The sequence below is a fragment of the Lepidochelys kempii genome, unplaced genomic scaffold (genome assembly GCF_965140265.1).
Source record: "Lepidochelys kempii isolate rLepKem1 unplaced genomic scaffold, rLepKem1.hap2 scaffold_174, whole genome shotgun sequence".
NCBI classification, from domain to species: domain Eukaryota; kingdom Metazoa; phylum Chordata; order Testudines; family Cheloniidae; genus Lepidochelys; species Lepidochelys kempii.
In genome coordinates, this window is record NW_027333613.1 from 128,175 (window position 1) to 149,655 (window position 21,481).

General features: G+C 62.9%; 1 protein-coding gene across 1 annotated transcript; it reads right to left on the reverse strand.

Annotated features, from left to right (window-relative positions):
* Window positions 1-6,017, reverse strand: TMEM102 (transmembrane protein 102). Its single transcript, XM_073326923.1, is given in 5 exon segments — window positions 1-1,940; window positions 1,943-2,121; window positions 2,123-3,392; window positions 4,287-4,483; window positions 5,949-6,017. Coding segments are annotated over 4 exon segments (1,806 nt in total). The 5' UTR covers window positions 4,480-4,483; window positions 5,949-6,017; the 3' UTR covers window positions 1-1,776.
* Between the last annotated feature and the right edge of the window lie 15,464 nt (window positions 6,018-21,481).

Genomic DNA, 21,481 nt, shown 5'->3' on the forward strand with positions numbered 1-21,481 from the left:
TATTTGCCAAGTACAGGAACCGAAGCAGAACCGGGCCTGGGCCGGGCCAGGGATTTCAGGACAAATGGCGGCGGCGCCCCCGCGGAGATCCTGCCCAGACGCCGGGGATCAGGGCCAGACTTTCCGGAGAAAATCCAGATGGGCTTTAGCGATTATGGGTGAAAAGTGCGATTGAGGATGACGACTCAGCCAGACTCACCCCTGCCGGCCTGGGGTGTGTGTGTGTGTGTGTGGAAAGGCGGAGAGCACCCCCTGCCAGGCCCGTCCGTTGGGGGAGGAGGGGGAGCCTTGAAACCGACCTTTCTGGCTCTGTCTTGAAACCGGAGCTAATTGGTATCCTGATCTGCATATGCAAATTCGGCCGCTTCATTGGCCAAGCCGGAGAGAGGCAAGGCCAGAAGCTATAAGCGGATCAGGATCCTAATCCACCCTCCCGGCTTCACCCTGATTGCCAGGCTATGGGCCCTGGGGCTCATGGGATAGTGGGGGACTCAGGGCTCTGCCGGTGCCCCTCACTCCCGACCCACAGCCCCTGCTAGCCCAGCCCAGCTCCCCCCCCCCACACCGGCAGGGGGGCAGCGAAATACACCGGCCCACCCAGTGCCTTCCAATTTACTTTTTATTATCTACAAAAAAGGAAACATCTCGTTCCCGCGCAGGCCTGGGGGGCCCAGATGTGCAGACGCCGCTGGCATCCCAATCCCCAGAGATACCCCCTCACGCCCCCCACCCATCGGCCCATCCCTTCCATCAGGGACAACACACAACCCGCTGTCCCCCAAAAGGACAGAGGGACGAAGAACTACCCGGAAAATCACTGGCCTTCCCGCAAGCCCCCTTCTACCAAATTGCTCTGGGCCCCCACATTTAACAGGAGGGGGGGCACTTGACCGGGGCCACAGCCTAGTCTACGCCGCTAAACTCCAGAGAACCCCAAACTTTTCAGGGGCACAGCCCAGCTGTTCACCCCCACAGTACTGATTTTGGGGGCCCAGTGGAAAGATTCAATAGCCCCTCATTTGGGGTTCACTGCCCATCGGTACCCAACGCCCCAATTTTCCAGCCGCCAACGCTCCCCCACAAAACAGGGGATCAAACTCTCAGCGGAAATATCCAGCTGATATTTTGGGGCTCACAGGCCACTGAAAAGAACTGAATGCATCCGACCCCCTATAATTCTGGGGTCCCCGTCCAATTTCCCATGCCAGCTCCCGCAAAATATCGAGGTTCCCCATCGGACAGCTCCCACATGTTACAAGACAACCCCCCCCCGGGTCTGATACTCACCCCAAAAATGCTGTCACCCCTGCAATCAAATAGATCCAAAGGCCCCTGACAATACCTTCATTTTGGGGTTCTCTTGGATCAGTTCCCCCTCCCCCTAATTCCGGACTCTTTTTGGCACATTTAAATGGTACCAAAATACATATATATATGTATGAGTAACCCACGATAAAGTCTTAGTAGCCCTGAGCTGTCTGGGAAACGTGGATTTTCATGACAGGAGGAGTCAGGCAACCTCCAAACCCCGAAGAGAGTGGGAATACAGAGAACCCAGGAGTCCTGGCTCCCAGACCCGCTTCCCTGCTCCCCTCCCAGAGCCAGGGAGAGAACCCAGGAGTCCTGGCGCCCAGCCCACCTGCTCTAACCCCTAGACCCCACTCCCCTTCCAGCGCTGGGGAGAGAACCCAGGAGTCCTGGCGCCCAGCCCACCTGCTCTAACCCTAGACCCCACTCCCTTCCCAGAGCAGAGGGAGATGATATGACACCCCACCCCTACTCCTCAGCCTCGGCTCCCGCGTCCAGCCCCCTGCCCAACTTGGCAGCCATCTTGACCCTCTCCACCGCTTCCCGCAGGTGCCCCGCCGGGTCCCCCCTGACGGCAGCCACCGCGTGGGCCAGGCCCGGCTCCGGGACCCCCGCCAGCCTGTCGTAGCCGGCAGGAAGTAGTGGGGACCGGCCCCGGCCCCGAGGCCGGCGGCCATGTCGTCCAGCAGGCCCAGCAGGCAATGGGCCGCGTTCTCCTCCCGGCCCAGGTAGCGGGCGGGCAGGCGCTCGCAGGCCCAGAGCACCAGGGTCCAGAGGTAGTAGGGCCCCGCCCCGCCCGCCCCAGGCCCCGCCGAGGGCGGCCCGGGCGGCCCGGTAGGCCTGGAGCAGCGGGGGCGGCACGGCCTTCTTGAGATGGAACTCGCTCCGGGAGAAGGACAGACGCCAAGCGAGGCCCGAGGCCTCCCGCCAAGCCGGGCCCGAGGCCTCCACCGGGCCCGAGGCCTCCCGCCAAGCCGGGCCCGAGGCCTCCCGCCAAGCCGGGCCCGAGGCCTCCACCGGGCCCGAGGCCTCCCGCCAAGCCGGGCCCGAGGCCTCCACCGGGCCCGAGGCCTCCCGCCAAGCTGGGCCCGAGGCCTCCACCGGGCCCGAGGCCTCCCGCCAAGCCGGGCCCGAGGCCTCCACCGGGCCCGAGGCCTCCCGCCAAGCCGGGCCCGAGGCCTCCACCGGGCCCGAGGCCTCCCGCCAAGCCGGGCCCGAGGCCTCCACCGGGCCCGAGGCCTCCCGCCAAGCCGGGCCCGAGGCCTCCACCGGGTCCGAGGCCTCCCGCCAAGCCGGGCCCGAGGCCTCCACCGGGTCCGAGGCCTCCACCGGGTCCGAGGCCTCATGTCCAGCTGGGCCCGAGGCGTCTACTGGGCCCGAGGCCTCACGCCAAGCCGGGCCCGAGGCCTCCACTGGGCCCGAGGCCTCACGCCAAGCCGGGTCCGAGGCCTCCCCTGGGCCCGAGGCCTCACGCCAAGCTGGGCCCGAGCCGGGCAGGAGGTAGAAGCCCCCGGCCACGTCCTCCTCCCTCAGCTTGCCGTCCCAGAAATGGCTGCGGCCCAGCCACTCCTGGGCCACCGCCGGCCACCCCTGGAAGGCCACCACGGGCACCACGTCGTACAGCGCCCGCACCGTGCCGTGGCTCAGGAGCAGGGTGACGAGGCCCCCGTGGCCGGCCACCCGCTCCACCACCGGCCCCCCTCGGCGCGGGGCAGCCCGGACCCTGTCGGCCACGGCGCCCAAGGCCTGGGAGAACCAGGCCGAGACCAGGCCTGGGGCCAGGTAGGCCTCGCCGCCATGGTCACGGCAGCAGTCGGCCCAGCGGCGGCAAGCCTCGGGCCCGAAGGGGCCTAGCGCCAGCCAGGCGTGGCCCGGTGGGCACCGGCACATGTCCAGAGTGACGGGGCAGCCGCGGGCCTGGAGGACGGGCACCAGGAGGGTGTAGTCGGCATCGTAGTCGGCCCCCGGAGCCGAGCGGCCCAGGACGCCTGGGTCCATGTCCACCGTGCCCTGGCGGGCCCCGCCGGAGAGGAGGAGGTACTCGTTGGCCAACGGGAGCCTCCCGTCCAGCTGCTGCACCAGACCTGGCGGGAGAAAGGACGAGGGGCTAGGAAAAAAAGGAACCCAGGAGTCCGGGTTGACTCATCTGCATCCAACCACCATAGCCTCAGAGTTCAGGAGAGAACCCAGGAGTCCGGGCTCCCAGCCCCACTTCCACTCTAACCCACCAGCCCCCACTCCCCTCCCAGAGCCGGGGAGAGAACCCAGGCGTCCGGGCTCCCAGCCCCCCTGCTCTGACCCACCAGCCCCCACTCCCCTCCCAGAGCCAGGGAGAGAACCCAGGCGTCCCGGCTCCCAGCCCACCCTTGCTCTAACCCACCAGCCCCTGCTCCCTGCCCAGAGCCGGGGAGAGAACCCAGGCGTCCGGGCTCCCAGCTCCCCCCTGCTCTAACCCACCAGCCCCCACTGCCCTCCCAGAGCCGGGGAGAGAACCCAGGAGTCCGGGCTCCCAGCCCCACTTCCACTCTAACCCACCAGCCCCCACTCCCCTCCCAGAGCCGGGGAGAGAACCCAGGCGTCCGGGCTCCCAGCCCCCCTGCTCTGACCCACCAGCCCCCACTCCCCTCCCAGAGCCAGGGAGAGAACCCAGGCGTCCCGGCTCCCAGCCCACCCTTGCTCTAACCCACCAGCCCCCGCTCCCTGCCCAGAGCCGGGGAGAGAACCCAGGCGTCCGGGCTCCCAGCTCCCCCCTGCTCTAACCACCAGCCCCCACTTCCCTCCCAGAGCCGGGGAGAGAACCCAGGAGTCCGGGCTCCCAGCCCCACTTCCACTCTAACCCACCAGCCCCCACTCCCCTCCCAGAGCGGGGAGAGAACCCAGGCGTCCGGGCTCCCGGCCCCCCTGCTCTGACCCACCAGCCCCCACTCCCCTCCCAGAGCCGGGGAGAGAACCCAGGCGTCCGGGCTCCCGGCACTCACCCAGCAAGGAGAACACAAAGTCCTTGAGCACCACCAGCTCCTGGGTGGCCCGGACGCCTGGGTCCCGTGCCGTCCGCTTGCTGAGCTCCTGGACCAGCTGGTTGAGTTCAGCGATCCGGGCCCCCGAGTGGAAATCCAGGTCCGTGAGGGGCTGGGCCGGGCGGGGGACAGAGCCCCACTCTGGGGAGGTCATGACCCTGCACGGGCAGGGGGACAAGGGGAAGGGGGTAAAAGGAGGGGCGCCAGGGAGGGGTCCCACCTTTCTCTACCATTGCACTGCTAGACTGGACCCCTCCCGAAACTGCCCCTCCCCCACCCCATAACCTGCCCCTCCAACCGAGCCCCCCACGCTCCATCTGCGCCCAGGTGCCCCAAAGCCGCTCCCCCATAACCTGCCCCTTCCCCTGTATCCTGCCCCCAGTCCCCCCTACTCCATAACCTGCCCCCCCATCCAACCCCATATCCTGACCCCATCCGCACCCAGGTGTAATCTGCCCTCTCTTCTATGCCCATAACCTGCCCCCCATGGTCATTAGCAAGGTCATCCCCCGCCACGAACTCCCCTCGTCAGTAGCTGCCCCCTTGCCACAGCCCCCTTCCTCATAGAATCATAGAATCTCAGGGTTGGAAGGGACCCCAGAAGGTCATCTAGTCCAACCCCCTGCTCGAAGCAGGACCAATTCCCAGTTAAATCATCCCAGCCAGGGCTTTGTCAAGCCTGACCTTCAAAACCTCTAAGGAAGGAGATTCTACCACCTCCCTAGGTAACGCATTCCAGTGTTTCACCACCCTCTTAGTGAAAAAGTTTTTCCTAATATCCAACCTAAACCTCCCCCACTGCAACTTGAGACCATTACTCCTTGTTCTGTCATCTGCTACCATTGAGAACAGTCTAGAGCCATCCTCTTTGGAACCCCCTTTCAGGTAGTTGAAAGCAGCTATCAAATCCCCCCTCGTTCTTCTCTTCTGAAGACTAAACAATCCCAGCTCCCTCAGCCTCTCCTCATAACTCATGTGTTCCAGTCCCCTAATCATTTTTGTTGCCCTTCGCTGGACTCTCTCCAATTTATCCACATCCTTCTTGAAGTGTGGGGCCCAAAACTGGACACAGTACTCCAGATGAGGCCTCACCCATGTCGAATAGAGGGGAACGATCACGTCCCTCGATCTACTCGCTATGCCCCTACTTATACATCCAAAATGCCATTGGCCTTCTTGGCAACAAGGGCACACTGTTGACTCAGATCCAGCTTCTCGTCCACTGTCACCCCTAGGTCCTTTTCCGCAGAACTGCTGCTGAGCCATTCGGTCCCTAGTCTGTAGCTGTGCATTGGGTTCTTCCGTCCTAAGGGCAGGACCCTGCACTTATCCTTATTGAACCTCATCAGATTTCTTTTGGCCCAATCCTCCAATTTGTCTAGGCCCCTCTGTATCCTATCCCTGCCCTCCAGCGTATCTACCACTCCTCCCAGTTTAGTATCATCCGCAAATTTGCTGAGAGTGCAATCCACACCATCCTCCAGATCATTTATGAAGATATTGAACAAAACCGGCCCCAGGACCGACCCTTGGGGCACTCCACTTGACACCGGCTGCCAACTAGACATGGAGCCATTGATCACTCCCCGTTGAGCCCGACGATCTAGCCAGCTTTCTACCCACCTTATAGTCCATTCATCCAGCCCATACTTCTTTAACTTGCTGACAAGAATACTGTGGGAGACCGTGTCAAAAGCTTTGCTAAAGACGCGCTATCTCAGAGTATCCACTGCTTTCCCCTCATCCACAGAACCAGTAATCTCATCATAGAAGGCGATTAGATTAGTCAGGCATGACCTTCCCTTGGTGAATCCATGCTGGCTGTTCCTGATCACTTTCCTCTCATGCAAGTGCTTCAGGATTGATTCTTTGAGGACCTGCTCCATGATTTTTCCTCGACCTGCTGTCCCAGTCAGCCCCTCCCCGTCGCCCATTGCCCTATAAGCGGGGCCCACCCCCACATCTCCCCTCCTCCCAGCCTTCTCCAGACCCCCTCCCCAAGCACTGGGAGTGAGGGCACTGGCAGAGATGCGGGGGACAGGGCTGGGGCAGCAGGGGGATGAAGGTCGGGAGTGGGGAGCACCGGCAGGGCTGGGCTCGGGGGGGCTGTGTGTCGGGAGTGAGTGGCACCAGCAGGGCTGGGCTGTGGGGGCTGCGGGTCAGGATTGGGGGGCACCGGTGGGCTCAGCTGTTGGGGGGCTTGGGGGTCAGGAGTGGGGGCACCAGCGGGGCTGGCCTGGGGGGGGCTGCGGGTCGGGATTGGGGTGCACCAACGGGGCTGGGCTGTGGGGGGGCTGTGGGTCGGGAGTGAGGGGCACCGGCGGGGCTGGGCTGTGGGGGGGCTGGGGTTTGGGAGTGGGGGGCACCGGCGGGCTGGGCTGTGGGGGGGCTGGGGGTCGGGAGTGAGGGGCACCGGCAGGGCTGGGGGGGGCTGCGGGTCGAGATTGGGGGGGCACCGGCAGGGCTGGGCTGGAGGGGCTGTGGGGTTGGGAGTGAGGGGCACTGGCGGGGCTGGGCTGGGGGGGGGGGGCTGCGGGTCGAGATTGGGGGGCACCGGCAGGGCTGGGCTGGGGGGGCTGTGGGTTGGGAGTGAGGGGCAGTGGCAGGGCTGGGCTGGGCTGTGGGGGGTTGTGGGTCGGAGTGGGGGGGCATCGGCGGGGCTGGGCTGTGGGGGGCTGGGGGTCGGGATTGGGGTGCACCAACGGGGCTGGGCTGTGGGGGGGCTGTGGGTCGGGAGTGAGGGGCACTGGCAGGGCTGGGCTGGGCTGTGGGGGGGCTGTGGGTCGGGGTGGGGGGGCATCGGCGGGGCTGGGCTGTGGGGGCTGCAGGTCAGGATTGGGGGGCACTGACAGGGCTGGGCTGGGGGGGCTGCAGGTCGGGATTGGAGGGCACCGGCGGGGCTGGGCTGGGGGGGGCTGCGGGTCGGGAATGAGGGGCACCGGCAGGGCTGGGCTGGGGGGGGCTGCGGGTCGGATTGGGGGGCACCTGTAGGGCTGGGGTCTTTACCTCCCAGCTGCGCGTGGCCGACGCTGGATGCCTGGGTCCCACCTGAGGGCGGGGGGGGGAAGGGTTTCGGGGGCTCACACAGATCCAGCCCCTATGGGAGGAGCCCGGGGGACCCAGCTTTGCCCCCCCAACAGGTGGGAGCGACACTTCCTCCTTCTGCCTCCTTCCTTGGCCGGGCCAGCTCCAGGTGTGCTAAGCCCCGCCCCCAGCCAGGTAAAGCCCCGCCCCAAGCCAGGTGTGGGGAACAGAGGCCCCCTCCCTGCAGCCCACGCCGGGCGGGGCGGGGAATCACACACCTGGCAGAAGGAGCTCACCTGGGAGCGGCCAGCCCCGCCCCTAGCAGGACGAGCCCCACTGCCCCCTGGGGATTGTAGTCCTGCCAATACCCCGCAATGCATCCTGGGAATTGTAGTGTTGCCAATACCCCACAATGCTCCCTGGGAACTGAAGTCCTGCCAATACCCCCAGTGCACCCTGGAATTGTAGTCCTGCCGCTCCCCCAATGCACCCTGGGAATTGTAGTGCTGCCAATGGCCCCAGTGCCTCCTGGGGATTGTAGTCCTGCCACTCTCCCTTGCCCAATGCACTCTGGGAAGTGTAGCTCTCCCTCCCAGCCCCCAGCCGGCCGTGGGCCCCCATCTGTATCACTGTAGGGCCCCTTGGGGAAGAGAACATTTTGCAGGGCCCCATGGGCATTAAAATGAAACACCGAAACCGGGGGCAATTCTGAGCCATAGGCAACCTGGGAGCTGTAGTTTCTCCAGGAGAAAAGCCATCCCGCAAAGCATGCTGGGGGCGGTAGTTCTTTGGTATCTCCCCCCCACCCCGAAGACCCTGCTCGCTGATGTCACAGCCCCGCCCCGCGCCCAATTCACCCCAGTGGCATGAGATTTGCAGGCAGGACTCCTGGGTTCTCTCCCTGGCTCTGGGAGGGGAGTGGGGTCTGGTGGGTTGGAGCAGGGGGAGCTGGGAGCCAGGACTCCTGGGTTCTCTCCGGGCTCTGGGAGGGCAGTGGGTCTGGTTGGTTAGAGCTGGGGGAGCTGGGAGCCAGGACTCCTGGGTTCTCTCCCGGGCTCCGGGAGGGGAGTGGGGTCGAGTGGTTAGAGGCAGGGGGCTGGGGCCAGGCACCCACCAGTGCTACGTGGCTTTACTCTTTATTTTCCAAGCTAGGGCAGGGGGGAGAGCAGGCCCCGCACTTTAGCCCACTTGGTTCCAGTTCCAGTGGGGCTCCTGAGGGGCCGGTAGACCCAGTCCTGCATGGAGGGCTCCTGCACTTTGAAATACCGGGCGCGGCCACTGGGTAGCGCCTGCTTCTCCGCTGCCCCCCCTCCCTCGGTGGTGTCGGTGGCCTGCCTGGCGCCCCCTGCTGGCCTCCCCGCGCTCTCCTTCCAGCGCAGCTCCCGGCGCCCGGGGTGATGGGTCGCGGCTGCCAGGCGGCGTCTCCGGGTGGACTGGGTAGATGTAGACCTTGGTGGGCCGCTGATGCTGGGATTCGGCCCCCGACAAGACCAGCTCCTCCCGGCTGGTGGGGCGGAACCGGACCCCGGGTACCGGGCGGGCGTCGGTGCCGCGGGAGACGGTGGCCGGGCGCAGCTTGGGCTGGCTGGCATAGCGGGGCAGGGCAGAGGAGGCCGACGCGGCCCGGGGGCAGGTGCAGTTATGGTAGGGCCCCAGGGCGTTGGGGCGGTGCCGAGGTGCGTCGTGGAGGCCCCGGGGGGGCACACGGTCGTGCCGGGGCGGGTCCCGGTGCAGGTTGACGTCCATGGTGAGCCGCATGGGTTCCCAGGGGCAGAGCCGAGGCAGGGGCAGCTCCCAGGGAGGGGCGCGCCGGTGACGGGGAGAGATGGGGCTCGGGTCGTGCGTCGGGCAGCGGGGCTTCCGGATGGTGGCGTCGGGCGGCGGGGATGGAGGTGCTGTGAGGGTGAGAAAGAAAGAAAGAAATGAGTGAGAAACAAAGAAAGATAGAAAGAAAGAATGGATTAATAAGAAAGAAAGAAAGAAAGAAAGAAAGAGTTAATGAGAAAGGAAGGAAGAAAGAAATTGACTAAATGAGAAAGAAAGAAAGAAATGAATGAGAAAAGAAAGAAAGAAAGGAGTGAGAAAAAGAAAGAAGGAAAGGAGTGAGAAAAAGAAAGAAAGGATTAGTGAGAAAAGAAGAAAGAAAAAAATGAGTGATAAAAGAAAGAAAGAAATGAATTAAATGAGAAAGAAAGAAAGAATGAAAGGAGTGAGAAAAGAAAGGATTAATGAAAAAGGAAGAAAGAAAGAAAGAAAAAAATGAGTGATAAAAGAAAGAAAGAAATGAATTAAATGAGAAAGAAAGAAAGAAAGAAAGAATGAAAGGAGTGAGAAAAGAAAGGATTAATGAAAAAGGAAGAAAGAAAGAAAGAATGAAAGGAGTGAGAAAAGAAAGAAAGAAAGAAAACGGATTAAGGAGAAAGAAAGAAAGGGCTGAATGGGGGAAGCAGGAAAGGGCTGAATGGGGAAGCCGCAAGCCAGGGATGAGCTGGACCCACACCCAAGTCCCTTCTCTGTGGGGCGTAGGAGGCGAGCAGGGCCCCCCCTCCAGTCTAGTCCCCCCCTTCCTCCTCCCAGGCTCTCACCCCCCAGCCCTCCCCCAGGGAGGGCCCCCCCCCTTACAGAACCGCCCCTCCCCCCTGCTCCCCAACTTACCCTTGGGCACAAAAAAGCCTCCGAGCCCCGTGAGCAGCCTCCAGAGCTGGTGGCAGATCTGGGGAGCGGAGCAGGGGACAGGCTGAGAGCGGGGAAATGCAGCCGCCTCTGGGGTGGAGCAGCGACAACCATCTCCCCCGCCCCCTGCCCCACCGCGCCCCCTAGCGACGCCCTGGGGCCAGCCCCGCCTGCCGGGGGAGAGCGTCCCCCGCCCCGCCCCCTGCCCCACAGCGCCCCCTAGCGCCGCCATGGGGCCAGCCCCGCCTGCCAGGGGAGAGCGCCCCCTGCCGAGCCCCCCGCCCCCCTCCCTGCCCCCCAGCGCCCCCTAGCGCCGCCCACCACCGTCACGATCTTCAGGACGACCTGCCCCAGCAGGGTGAGAGCCACCAGGAGGAGGACCGTGTCCTGAACGTCCAGGCAGCAGGGGCCGGAGATGGGGCACCGGGGGCAGGGGGTCTCCCCCATCGGAGAGGGGGCGGGGCCGGGAGCCTGCGAGCCGGGCCCTGCATCCCTGCCCCCCACCCTGCCGGCACAGCTGACTGGGGAGCGCGGGGCGGAGGGAGGCGGGGGGCCCCGGCCCGGAACATTGTGATGCAGTTCCCGGGGCATCCTGCAGGGGGAGGCAGAGCCGCCATTGTGACACGCGGGCACGTGCTGCCCCCTACTGGTGTCGATGTGTCTGAGCGTCCAGCCGGCCCCAGGGCGGGGACTGGCTGCCTCAGTGGGGCGGGGAAGGGGGGCCAGGTCTCACCCTGCAGGATATGGGGGGCAGGGGTGTCCCACAATGCAGGAGACACTCCAGGGATTTGCCACCAGAGGGCTCCAGGACCCTACAGAGGATCCCCTGGCTCCCAGCCCCCCCACTCCCCTCCCAGAGCCAGGGAGTGAACCCAGGAGTCCTGGCTCCCAGCCCCGCCCTGCTCTCACCCCCCAGCCCCCCACTCCCCTCCCAGAGCTAGGGAGCGAACCCAGGAGTCCTGGCTCCCAACCCCCCTGCCCTAACCCCCCAGACCCCCCACTCCTCTCCCAGAGCCGGGGAGCGAACCCAGGAGTCCTAGCTCCCAGCCCCCCCTGCCCTAACCCCCCAGACCCCCCACTCCCCTCCCAGAGCCAGGGAGCGAACCCAGGAGTCCTAGCTCCCAGCCCCCCCTGCCCTAACCCCCCAGGTCCCCACTCCCCTCCCAGAGCCAGGGAGCGAACCCAGGAGTCCTGGCTCCCAGCCCCCCCTGCCCTAACCCACCAGCCCCCACTCCCCTCCCAGAGCTAGCGAGAGAACCCAGGAGTCCTGGCTCCCAGCCCCCCTGCGCTAACCCACCAGACCCCCACTCCCCTCCCAGAGCCGGGGAGCGAACCCAGGAGTCCGGGCTCCCAGCCCCCCCGCTCTCACCCCCCAGCCCCCCACTCCTCTTCCGGAGCCGGGGAGAGAAGCAGGGTGGGGGAGGAGTGAGGGGCGCAGGGGACTCCCCCGGGGGCTGGAGCCAGGGCCCTGGGAACTGGGGCGCGCCGGAGTGAAGCGAGAAGGAAATTCGGTGTGAACCAGGGCGAGGGGAAGGACCCGCTGCCGTGTTCGGCGCCGCCGCCCCGCCCCGCCCCAGAGGTGGCCGCATCTCGGCGCCGGGCTCCCAGCTCCGCCCCCCCCCCGCAATGCAGGGTCAGCTCGTGGAGCACGGCGTTGCCATGGTTACCTCCGCCAACCCCCCCCCCACGGCGAATCCCCCCCCCGCCCCCTTCAGCTGGGATTCGCGCAGGCGGCTCCGTGTGACAGGGGCAGGGGGCCACTTATAAATCCCCCCCCAGCCCCGCCGGTGCCCCCCCCTCCCGACCCGCAGCCCCCTGCCCCCCCCAGCCCCGCCGGTGCCCCCCACTCCCGACCCGCAGCCCCCTGCCCCCCCCAGTGCCCCCCCTCCCGACCCGCAGCCCCCTGCCCCCCCCAGCCCCGCCGGTGCCCCCCACTCCCGACCCGCAGCCCCCTGCCCCCCCCAGTGCCCCCCCTCCCGACCCGCAGCCCCTGCCCCCCCCAGCCCCGCCGGTGGCCCCCACTCCCGACCCGCAGCCCCCTGCCCCCCCAGTCCCGCCGGTGCCCCCCCCTCCCGACCCGCAGCCCCCTGCCCCCCCCACTCCCGCGGGTGCTCCTCACTCCCGACCCGCAGCCCCCTGCCCCCCCCAGCCCCGCCGGTGCCCCCCCACTCCCGACCCGCAGCCCCCTGCCCCCCAGCCCTGCCCCCCAGCTCTATCGGGGCCCCCCACTCCCGCCCCGCAGCCCCCTGCCAGCCCAGCGCCGAGCTGTGGGTGGGGATGCGGCCAGGAATGCCATGCAGCTGCTTCTGGGCTGGAGCATCTGTGAGACAAGCCCGTCCCCTGCCCTGCCCCCTGCCCCCCAGCGCCCCCCCACAACCCCAGTTCGCGTCCCTCCCTCCTGTTCCTGCATCACCAGGGCCGGGATCTTGCACCGTTGGCAGAAATATCTAGGTCAGCGCCGAGCTCTGCGGCTCCTCGCAGTGATTAGGGGGGGAAGCCGCGGGGGGGGGGAGAAGTGTCCTGGATTCCTGTGCCCCCCCCCCCCCGCAAACACACAGCGCCCCTGCTGGGAGAGGCTTGGACTGGAGTAGCCAGGAATTGCCCCTGCAAGGGGGAAGGCTGGGAGCCAGGACTCCTGGGTTCTCTCCCCGGCTCAGGGAGGGCAGTGGGGGCTGGTGGGTTAGAGCTGGGGGGGGGCTGGGAGCCAGGACTCCTGGGTTCTCTCCCTGGCTCTGGGAGGGCAGTGGGGGCTGGTGGGTTAGAGCAGGGGGGGCTGGGAGCCAGGACTCCTGGGTTCTCTCCCCGGTTCTGGGAGGGCAGTGGGGGCTGGTGGGTTAGAGCTGGGGGGGCTGGGAGCCAGGACTCCTGGGTTCTCTCCCCAGCTCAGGGAGGGCAGTGGGGGCTGGTGGGTTAGAGCTGGGGGGGCTGGGAGCCAGGACTCCTGGGTTCTCTCCCTGGCTCTGGGAGGGGAGTGGGGGCGAGGGGTTAGAGCAGGGGGGGCTGGGAGCCAGGACTCCTGGGTTCTCTCCCCGGCTCTGGGAGGGGAGTGGGGGCTGGTGGGTTAGAGCTGGGGGCGGGTCTGGGAGCCAGGACTCCTGGGTTCTCTCCCTGGCTCTGGGAGGGCAGTGGGGGCTGGTGGGTTAGAGCAGGGGGGGCTGGGAGCCAGGACTCCTGGGTTCTCTCCCCGGTTCTGGGAGGGCAGTGGGGGCTGGTGGGTTAGAGCTGGGGGGGCTGGGAGCCAGGACTCCTGGGTTCTCTCCCCAGCTCAGGGAGGGCAGTGGGGGCTGGTGGGTTAGAGCTGGGGGGGCTGGGAGCCAGGACTCCTGGGTTCTCTCCCCGGCTCAGGGAGGGCAGTGGGGGCTGGTGGGTTAGAGCTGGGAGGGGGGGGCGGGGAGCCAGGACTCCTGGGTTCTGTTACTGTAACTCCCCTCCCTTTCCTCTTCCTGTAGGAGGCAGATCAGCTGATTTCGGGGAGAACAAGGCAGCGGCTGGGGTGGGGGGGCTGGGTCTGTCCCCCACCCAAGGAGCCCAGGAAACCTCAGAGGTGTCTTGCTGAGATGGATGATTCCCAGCCTCCCCCTCCTCCGGAGAAGTGGGGGACAATGAGACTCCGCCCCACAGGCCTCCAAGCCCAGTATGATGCGCCCCCTAGAGGGGACAGGCCCCGTGCCCCATTCCAGCCCCCCTGAGCCAGCCAGGCCCCTGTGTTGTGGGTTGGGGGCCGTGGCTGTGACCCACAATCACTTTCAGATCTGAGACTTGGGGTGACGATAGTGGTGGGGGGGGGGTAAGGAGGAGCTGGGGGTCAAGGAAAGCCGTGGGGGTGGGGCAGTGGGTCAGGTGAGGATGTGGGAGGTGGCATGAAGGGAAGGGGGGAATGGGAGGGTGGGGTTGGGGAGAGGAGCAGTGGGAGGTTGGGGAGGGGGGTTGGTAAGTGGGGGTCCAGGGGGGCAGGTGAGGGTGGCTGGGAGGTGGTGGTGCCGGGGGGCTAGGAGGGGAGGGTCCAGGGGTGTGAGGGGGTGTCCGGGAGGCTGGGGACCTTGGGGGGGCATTGGAAAGTGGCAGGGAGTTGGGGGACCCCAAAGGAGGTGGGGGCCCCGGTGGGGATGCGAGAGGGTGGCTGGGAGGTGGGGTACCCGGGCCGGGGCTGGGAAGGACGTCCAGGAGTTGGGGTCCCCAAGGGAGGTGAGGGCCCTGCTGGCCCAGCGGAGGATGGCTGGGAAGTGGGGGACCCCGAAGGTGGGGGGGCCCTGGTGGGGTGGGGTCACTGCAAGCCGAGTCGGTTAAACTTTTTTGGTTTTATATTTACAATAAGTTTCATTTCTTGCAATGTTTTAAAAATGTGTACAGCTCCCTGCGCCCCACGGCTCCGCCCCCACGCCCCACGGCTCTGCCCCCCACGGTCCGCGCTGGCGGGGGTGGGCGGCGGAGACACGAACCGTACAGTCCCTGCAAAACAAACAAAAAAAGGTCCCTTTGTCGTGTCTCTCGTCTCCCTCGATCCTGGTTCGGGGGCGGAGGGGGTGTCCAAAGTCTCCAGGTCTCTTGCTGGCGGGGGGGTGGAGGGGGCCGACTGGGGTGTCCCCCAAAATAGCTCCTCCTCCATGGAGTCTCAGGAATAAAAATAGACACTCTGAATCCTGGTGGGGAGGCCCTGGCGAGGGGCGGAGGGGTTGGCATTCCTGGCGGCCATCTTGGTTGTAGGCCGAGGAGGACGGCCATCTTGGCAGTAGGCCGGGGAAGGGGTTGCCGTGGTAGCCATCTTGACGGTAGGCCAGGCAAAAGGCTGGGGCAGTGGCCATGATGGCGGCCGGCCGGCCAGGGAAAGGCCCCCCTCACCCCCCCGGCAGCCATGTTGAACGTGAGAATGACAAGAGCCCACCGGCAGCCATCTTTGATGGGAGACCAAGGACGGCCCGCGGGGTGCTGGATTGGCTTTTGAGGGGGCCGCGAGGCCCACAGCCGGCCAGAAATGCGCCGCGGGCAGCCAGGTTGGCTGTTCACTCAGGAAGGGCCCCCTCCCCACCGGCAGCCATCTTGGAGTTAGGAAAAGGAAGTCCCTCATTGGCGGCCATCTTGGAATTCAGAACACTGCCTGCCTCGGCCATCTTGGGTTTGAGAAACAGGGCTCCCATCTGTGATCACAGCGTACAAGTGGCCCATCTTGGATTGCACCGCCCAGGCAGCCATCTTGGATTTTGGCACACTGGTGGCCAACTTGGATTTCACCGCAGTGGGAGCCATCTTGGATTTCAGGCCAGGGGCAGCCATCTTGGAATTCAACACCCTGGCTGCCCTCTGGGGTTCGACCCCCTTGGTGGCCATCTTGGATTTCACTGCCTGGGTAACCATCTTGGATTTCACCACCCTGGTGACCCTCTGGGGTTTGGGCTCCATCGGTGGCCATCTTGGATTTCACCTCCCGGGCAGCCATCTTGGATTTCACCACCCTGGCGACCCTCTGGGGTTTGGGCCCCATTGGTGGCCATCTTGGATTTCACCACCCTGGCGACCCTCTGGGGTTTGGGCTCCATCGGTGGCCATCTTGGATTTCACCTCCCGGGCAGCCATCTTGGATTTCACCACCCTGGCGACCCTCTGGGGTTTGGGCCCCATTGGTGGCCATCTTGGATTTCACCTCCTGGGCAGCCATCTTGGATTTCACCACCCTGGGGACTCTCTGGGGTTTGGGCCCCATTGGTGGCCATCTTGGATTTCACCTCCTGGGCAGCCATCTTGGATTTCACCACCCTGGGGACTCTCTGGGGTTTGGGCCCCATTGGTGGCCATCTTGGATTTCACCGCCTGGGCAGCCATCTTGGATTTCCAAACCGAACGAGTGCCGTGTCCGGCAAAGACAGGACCGCTGGGCGTGCAAGAGCGGAACGGGGGGGCAGTAAGTGTCATTTGGCACCAGCATAAGGCCATGGCCGGGGGGGGTCGGTCGGGAGCGTGCCGTCGGGATGCCGGAAAAGCAGCTGAATTCAGCTCTGGGGTAGATGGCACCAGGCCCAGCCAACCCCCTCCAGAAAAAAACAACCCCCACCTCTGCTGAAAACAGACCCCCCCCCCCCTCCGGCCACCCCAAAAGTTGCTGAGTTTGGCACAAGTTTCACAAACTGGATTGAACAAACGAAATCCCCGCTGGAGAGGTATTAACCCCCCCCCGCCCGCCCCCCCCAGCCAACGGGAAGCAAAGAGAGACAGGCGGGGGAGGCGAACACCACTGTGCTCCTTAGACGGAGGCGTTCGCCCCCCTCCCGGCCCCCGTCTGCTCTCGGGCTGTCTCTGGTCGGCGCCAGGGCGGAGAGGGACGGGAAGGGGCGCTGGGAGGCGGGCGTCGGGGGTCCCCGGGGGTCCCCGGGTACCGCGCCTCCATCTCGCAGCCCAGCATGGGAGGTGGAGAGAGGGGGAGACCTGGAGATGGGAAAGAAAGAAAGACGTGTATGGGGGGGGGTGTACCTAGAGAGAGATGGTAATGCACAGATATTCATGGGGAGGGCTGGCTGGCTAGATAGAGGAATGGGTGGATGGATAGAGAGAAGGGGTGGATGGGGATAGATGGATGGATAGATAGATAGATAGAGGGAGTGGATGGAGAAAGATAGATAGAGGGGGTGGATGGGGATAGACGGGGGGGTGGAGATAGATAGACGGTGTGACGAAGTGGGGCTGTTCTTAATGTTCTCTCTGAATGCTGTAGGGGTGCCTCAATTTCCCCTCAGCATTTCTTAAGTCTTGAGGTGGTGGGATAAGGGGGGGGGTGATTGTTGCCGAGCCCTGGGGGGCCAGTGCGATGGTGTTTGCACAGAGAATGGCCGACCCCCTGTCTCCTGAGGGCCTGGGCCCCGCCCCTGCAAGGTGCCAGCTGAAGGGGTTGGCGAACAAAGAGACCTTTGGCCTCCTGGCCCGGGATAGAGACAAAGGCCAGAGCCGGGGGGGGGGGGGGGGGGGGAGTTTCAGTTTTGGAGCCGGCTGGGGAAATGGAGGGAGGGCCAGATGGGGCTCTGGCCTCCCTGCCCCCCAAAATGGACCCAGCTGAGGGGTCCTGTTCTCTGCACCTACAAGCTCTGTGTTAGACCATGTTCCTGTCGTCTAATAAACCTTCTGTGTTACTGGCTGGCTGAGGGTCCCGTCTGACTGCGGAGTTGGGGGGCAGAACCCTCTGGCTGCCCCAGGACCCCGCCTGGGTGGACTCGCTGTGGGAAGCGCCCGGAGGGGCAGGGGAGGCTGGTTGCTCCGAGGTCAGACCCAGGAAGGTGGAAGTTGTGTGAGCTGGGTGTCCTGCAGACAGGCTGCTCCCAGAGAGGAGACTCCCCAGAGTCCTGCCTGGCTTCGTAGGGAGCAGTTCCAGAGCATCGCCCGGGGACTCCGTGACCCATAGATAGAGAGAGGGGGTGTATAGGGATAGATAGATAGAACAGAAGAACGTAAGAACGGCCCTACTGGCTCAGACCAAAGGTCCATCCAGCCCAGCGTCCTGTCTGCTGACAGTGGCCAATGCCAGGTGCCCCAGAGGGAAGGAACAGAACAGGGAATCATCAAGTGATCCGTCCCATCGACCATTCCCAGCTGCTGGCAAGCAGAGGCTAGGGACACCATCCCTGCCCAGCCTGGCTAATAGCCATTGATGGACCTGTCCTCCAGGAACTTATCTAGTTCTTTGTTGAACCCTGTTCTAGTCTTGGCCTTCACAACATCCCCTGGCGAGGAGTTCCCCAGGTTGACTGTGCGTTGTGGGAAGAAATACTTCCTTTTATTTGTTTTAAACCTGCTGTCTATTCGTTTCATTGAGTGACCCCCCAAGTTCTTGTGTTATGAGGAGTAAATAACACATCCTTCTTTAGTTTCTCTACACCAGTCATGATTTTAGAGACCTCCGCAATGGCCTTATTGTCCTTGATTGCTCCTTTAGCACCTCGATCATCCAGGGGCCCCACTTGTTGTTTAGCAGCTTCCTGCTTCTGATGTACTTAAAAATTTTTTTTGCTATTACTTTCTGAGTCTTTGGCTAGCTGTCCCTCCAATTCTTTTTTGGCCTTCCTAATGGTATTTACACACTTCATTTGCCAGTGTTTATGCTCCTTTCTGGAGTGGGCTGTAGCTCACGAAAGCTTCTGCTCAAATAAATTGGTTAGTCTCTAAGGTGCCACAAGTCCTCCTGTTCTTTTCTCACTAGGATTTAACTTCCACTTTTTAAAGGATGCCTCTCTGCCTCTCACTGCTTCGTCTACTGGTTTAGCCAGGTGGCTCTTTTTGGGTTTTCTTACTCATTTTTTTAGTTTGGGGTGTACATTTAAGTTGAGCCTCTGATTAGGGTGATAGAGAAATAGATGGATAGAGGGGGTGGATGGGGAGGGAGGTAGAGCGAGAGAGAGAGAGAGATGTACGGGGACGGACGGACAGACCGGTAGATATGTATGGGGATTCGTGGATAGACAGGTAGATATGTACGGGGACGGACGGACAGACCGGTAGATATGTACGGGGATTCGTGGATAGACAGGTAGATATGTATGGGGACGGATGGACAGACAGACAGATATGTACGGGGATTCATGGATGGACAGGTAGATATGTACCGGGACGGACAGACAGACAGACAGATATGTACGGGGATGCGTGGATAGACAGGTAGATATGTACCAGGACGGACAGACAGACAGGTGGCTATGTACCAGGATGGATGGACAGGTAGATATGTACCGGGATGGACGGACAGACAGGTAGATATGTAAGGGGATGCATGGATAGACAGGTAGATATGTACGGGGACGGACAGACAGACCGGTAGATATGTACCGGGATGGATGGACGGACACACAGATAGATATGTATGGGGATGCGTGGATAGACAGGTAGATATGTACGGGGATGGATGGACAGACAGGTGGCTATGTACCGGGGCGGACGGACAGACCGGTAGATATGTACCGGGGCGGACGGACAGACAGGTAGAGAGATATGTGCGTACAATGCCAACAGATGGCTCGAAAGAGCTGATGGGGGGCTAGCTCAGGGCTCCAACACAGGTTAACCTTTCTTTGATCCGTGGGGGTCTTATACCCACCTTCACCCCCAAACACAGCTCCCCTCTCCCCCTGCAGACTGCCCCCCAGCAACTGCCCTCCCTCGGAGACACCCCTCTATGGGGGTAGCTGGCGATTCACAGCCCCCTTCCCCCTCCCGCAGGCGATACAAATATCCCCCAGGTTGTTTGGCACTTTTTCATTTGTTCGTTCCCTCGTTTCTGGGGCAGGGGCAGAGGTGGGGGGAAGCTGGGGATTTGGCACCGACAGTCAGCGAGCGGCAACGAGAGAAGGGGAAAACGAGCCAGCGGAGGAAGAGAGAGAGGCCTGGGAGGAAGAACAGAAGGAAAAAGCATGTAGCGGAGGAGTGGAGAGGAGACTCTTGGCCGGCTGGAAAGAGTGAAGGAAAAAGTGGCCGGCGGAGATAGAGATGGGGAGAGGGGTTAAGGGAATAGATCAATTCCATCCCATCTGCTTTTTCCCTCCTTTTGTTCTTTTTTCTCATTCCCTTCTTTTTTGTGTCACCGTTTTTCTTTATCGGGATTGGAACATGCAACGCGCCTGGTTTTTTGTTGTTTTTTTAAAACAATTTTCCCATTCCACCCCTCCCCCCCCAAAAAATGTCTCTTAGTTGTTAAAAAAAAATTACAACACCCCCCCCGCATTCCGGACACTCCCCAACCCCGAAAAAAACTGAATCTCGAGTCGTCGTTACATTCAAAGTTTGGCTTGGAAAAAAATCGAGTTGAATTCCCCCCCCCCACGAAAAAAAACAATTTCCAGGTGTAACTTTCCCCCGTTTCTGGCCTCAGTGGGGCAGGTGGTTTCCTCTCCAATAGTGGTGGGTGGGTGGATGCGGGGGGCGCTGGCTTCTCGGTCATGAGTGAAGAACTGTTGGCTTCTCTCAAATGTCCTGGACTACCAATGCCACACCAGGAAAGACGCTGGTTCCTTCGCCTTACGCCCCAAAGGACTGAAGAACGGTTGGGTTCCATTCAACACCACTCTGGGTAGAGTTTTGAGCATCTCCATAATCCAGCCGAGACGAACCATGGGCAGTCGGCCTCTCTCCAAAGCCGTCTGGTGCAGATACGACATTGGGAAAACCGTTGAGCGTCTCCATAATCCAGCCGAGACGAACCATGGGCAGTCGGCCTCTCTCCAACGCCGTCCGGTGCAGATACTATGTTAGGAAAACCGTTGAGCGTCTCCATAATCCAGCCGAGACGAACCATGGGCAGTCGGCCTCTCTCCAACGCCGTCCGGTGCAGATACTATGTTAGGAAAACTGTTGAGCGTCTCCATAATCCAGCCGAGACGAACCATGGGCAGTCGGCCTCTCTCCAAAGCCGTCTGGTGCAGATACAACTTTGGGAAAACCGTTGAGCGTCTCCATAATCAAGCCGAGACGAACCAAGGCAATCGGCCTCTCTCCAAAGCTGTCCGGTGCAGATACGACGTTGGGAAAATCATTGAGCGTCTCCATAATGCAGCCGAGATGAACCATGGGCAGTCGGCCTCCCTCCAATGCCGTCCGGTGCAGATACGACGTTGGGAAAATGGTTGAGCGTCTCCATCCTCCAGCCAAGATGAGCGAAAAAGGGGTCGGTGGCTCTCCAACACTGTACAGTTCCGGTGCTACCTTGGGAAGGGCGTTCCCACCACCCGTCCACGAGGAGTGAGGGATGGTCGGTTTTCCTCCAGCACCTTTCAGAGCTGATACAACGTTGGGAAGAGTGTTGGGTGCGTCTCCACCATCCGCCCAAGATGAGTGAAAGATGGTCGCTTTCCGCTCCAACACCTTCCATTGCTGATACTGCGTTGGAAAGGACATGGGGGTCTCCGCTATCCATCCAAGAGGAACCAAGGACGGACGGCACCTCTCCAACACCCTCCCGTGCTGTTGCCAGATGAGGAAGAACAGAAAGGAAGGGTGTTGAGGAAGGGTGTTGGCACCCGCATCATCCATTCAAGATGAATTAATAACAGTCGGTTTTTCTCCAGTGCCGAGACCGTGTCGGGAAGGACGCTGGACGTCTCTATCCTCCGTCGAAGAGGAGCAAAGGATCGGGTGGTTCTTTCCAACACTCCCCGATGCTCCTACCCTGTTCGTGAAGGGCATCGGGCCTCTCTGCTGTCCACCCAAGGTGAACGAAGGATGGACGGTCCCTCTCCAATGCCCCCTTGCCCCCCAGTACTGACACCGCATTGGGAAGGGTGCCGGGCACCTCCGCCGATGAGCAAAGTACGGTCGGTTTCCCTCCAGTGCCAAGACCCCACCATCCGTCCGAAAGGAACCAGTCGATTCTCATTGTGTGTGGGAGACCTCCTCCTTCGAGCTTGGCCCGCAGATCCCCTTCCTTAATTATTGTATAAAAGAACCCCCCCACCCCAAAATCCCCGACTGCGCGGCACACAAAAGATGCCACG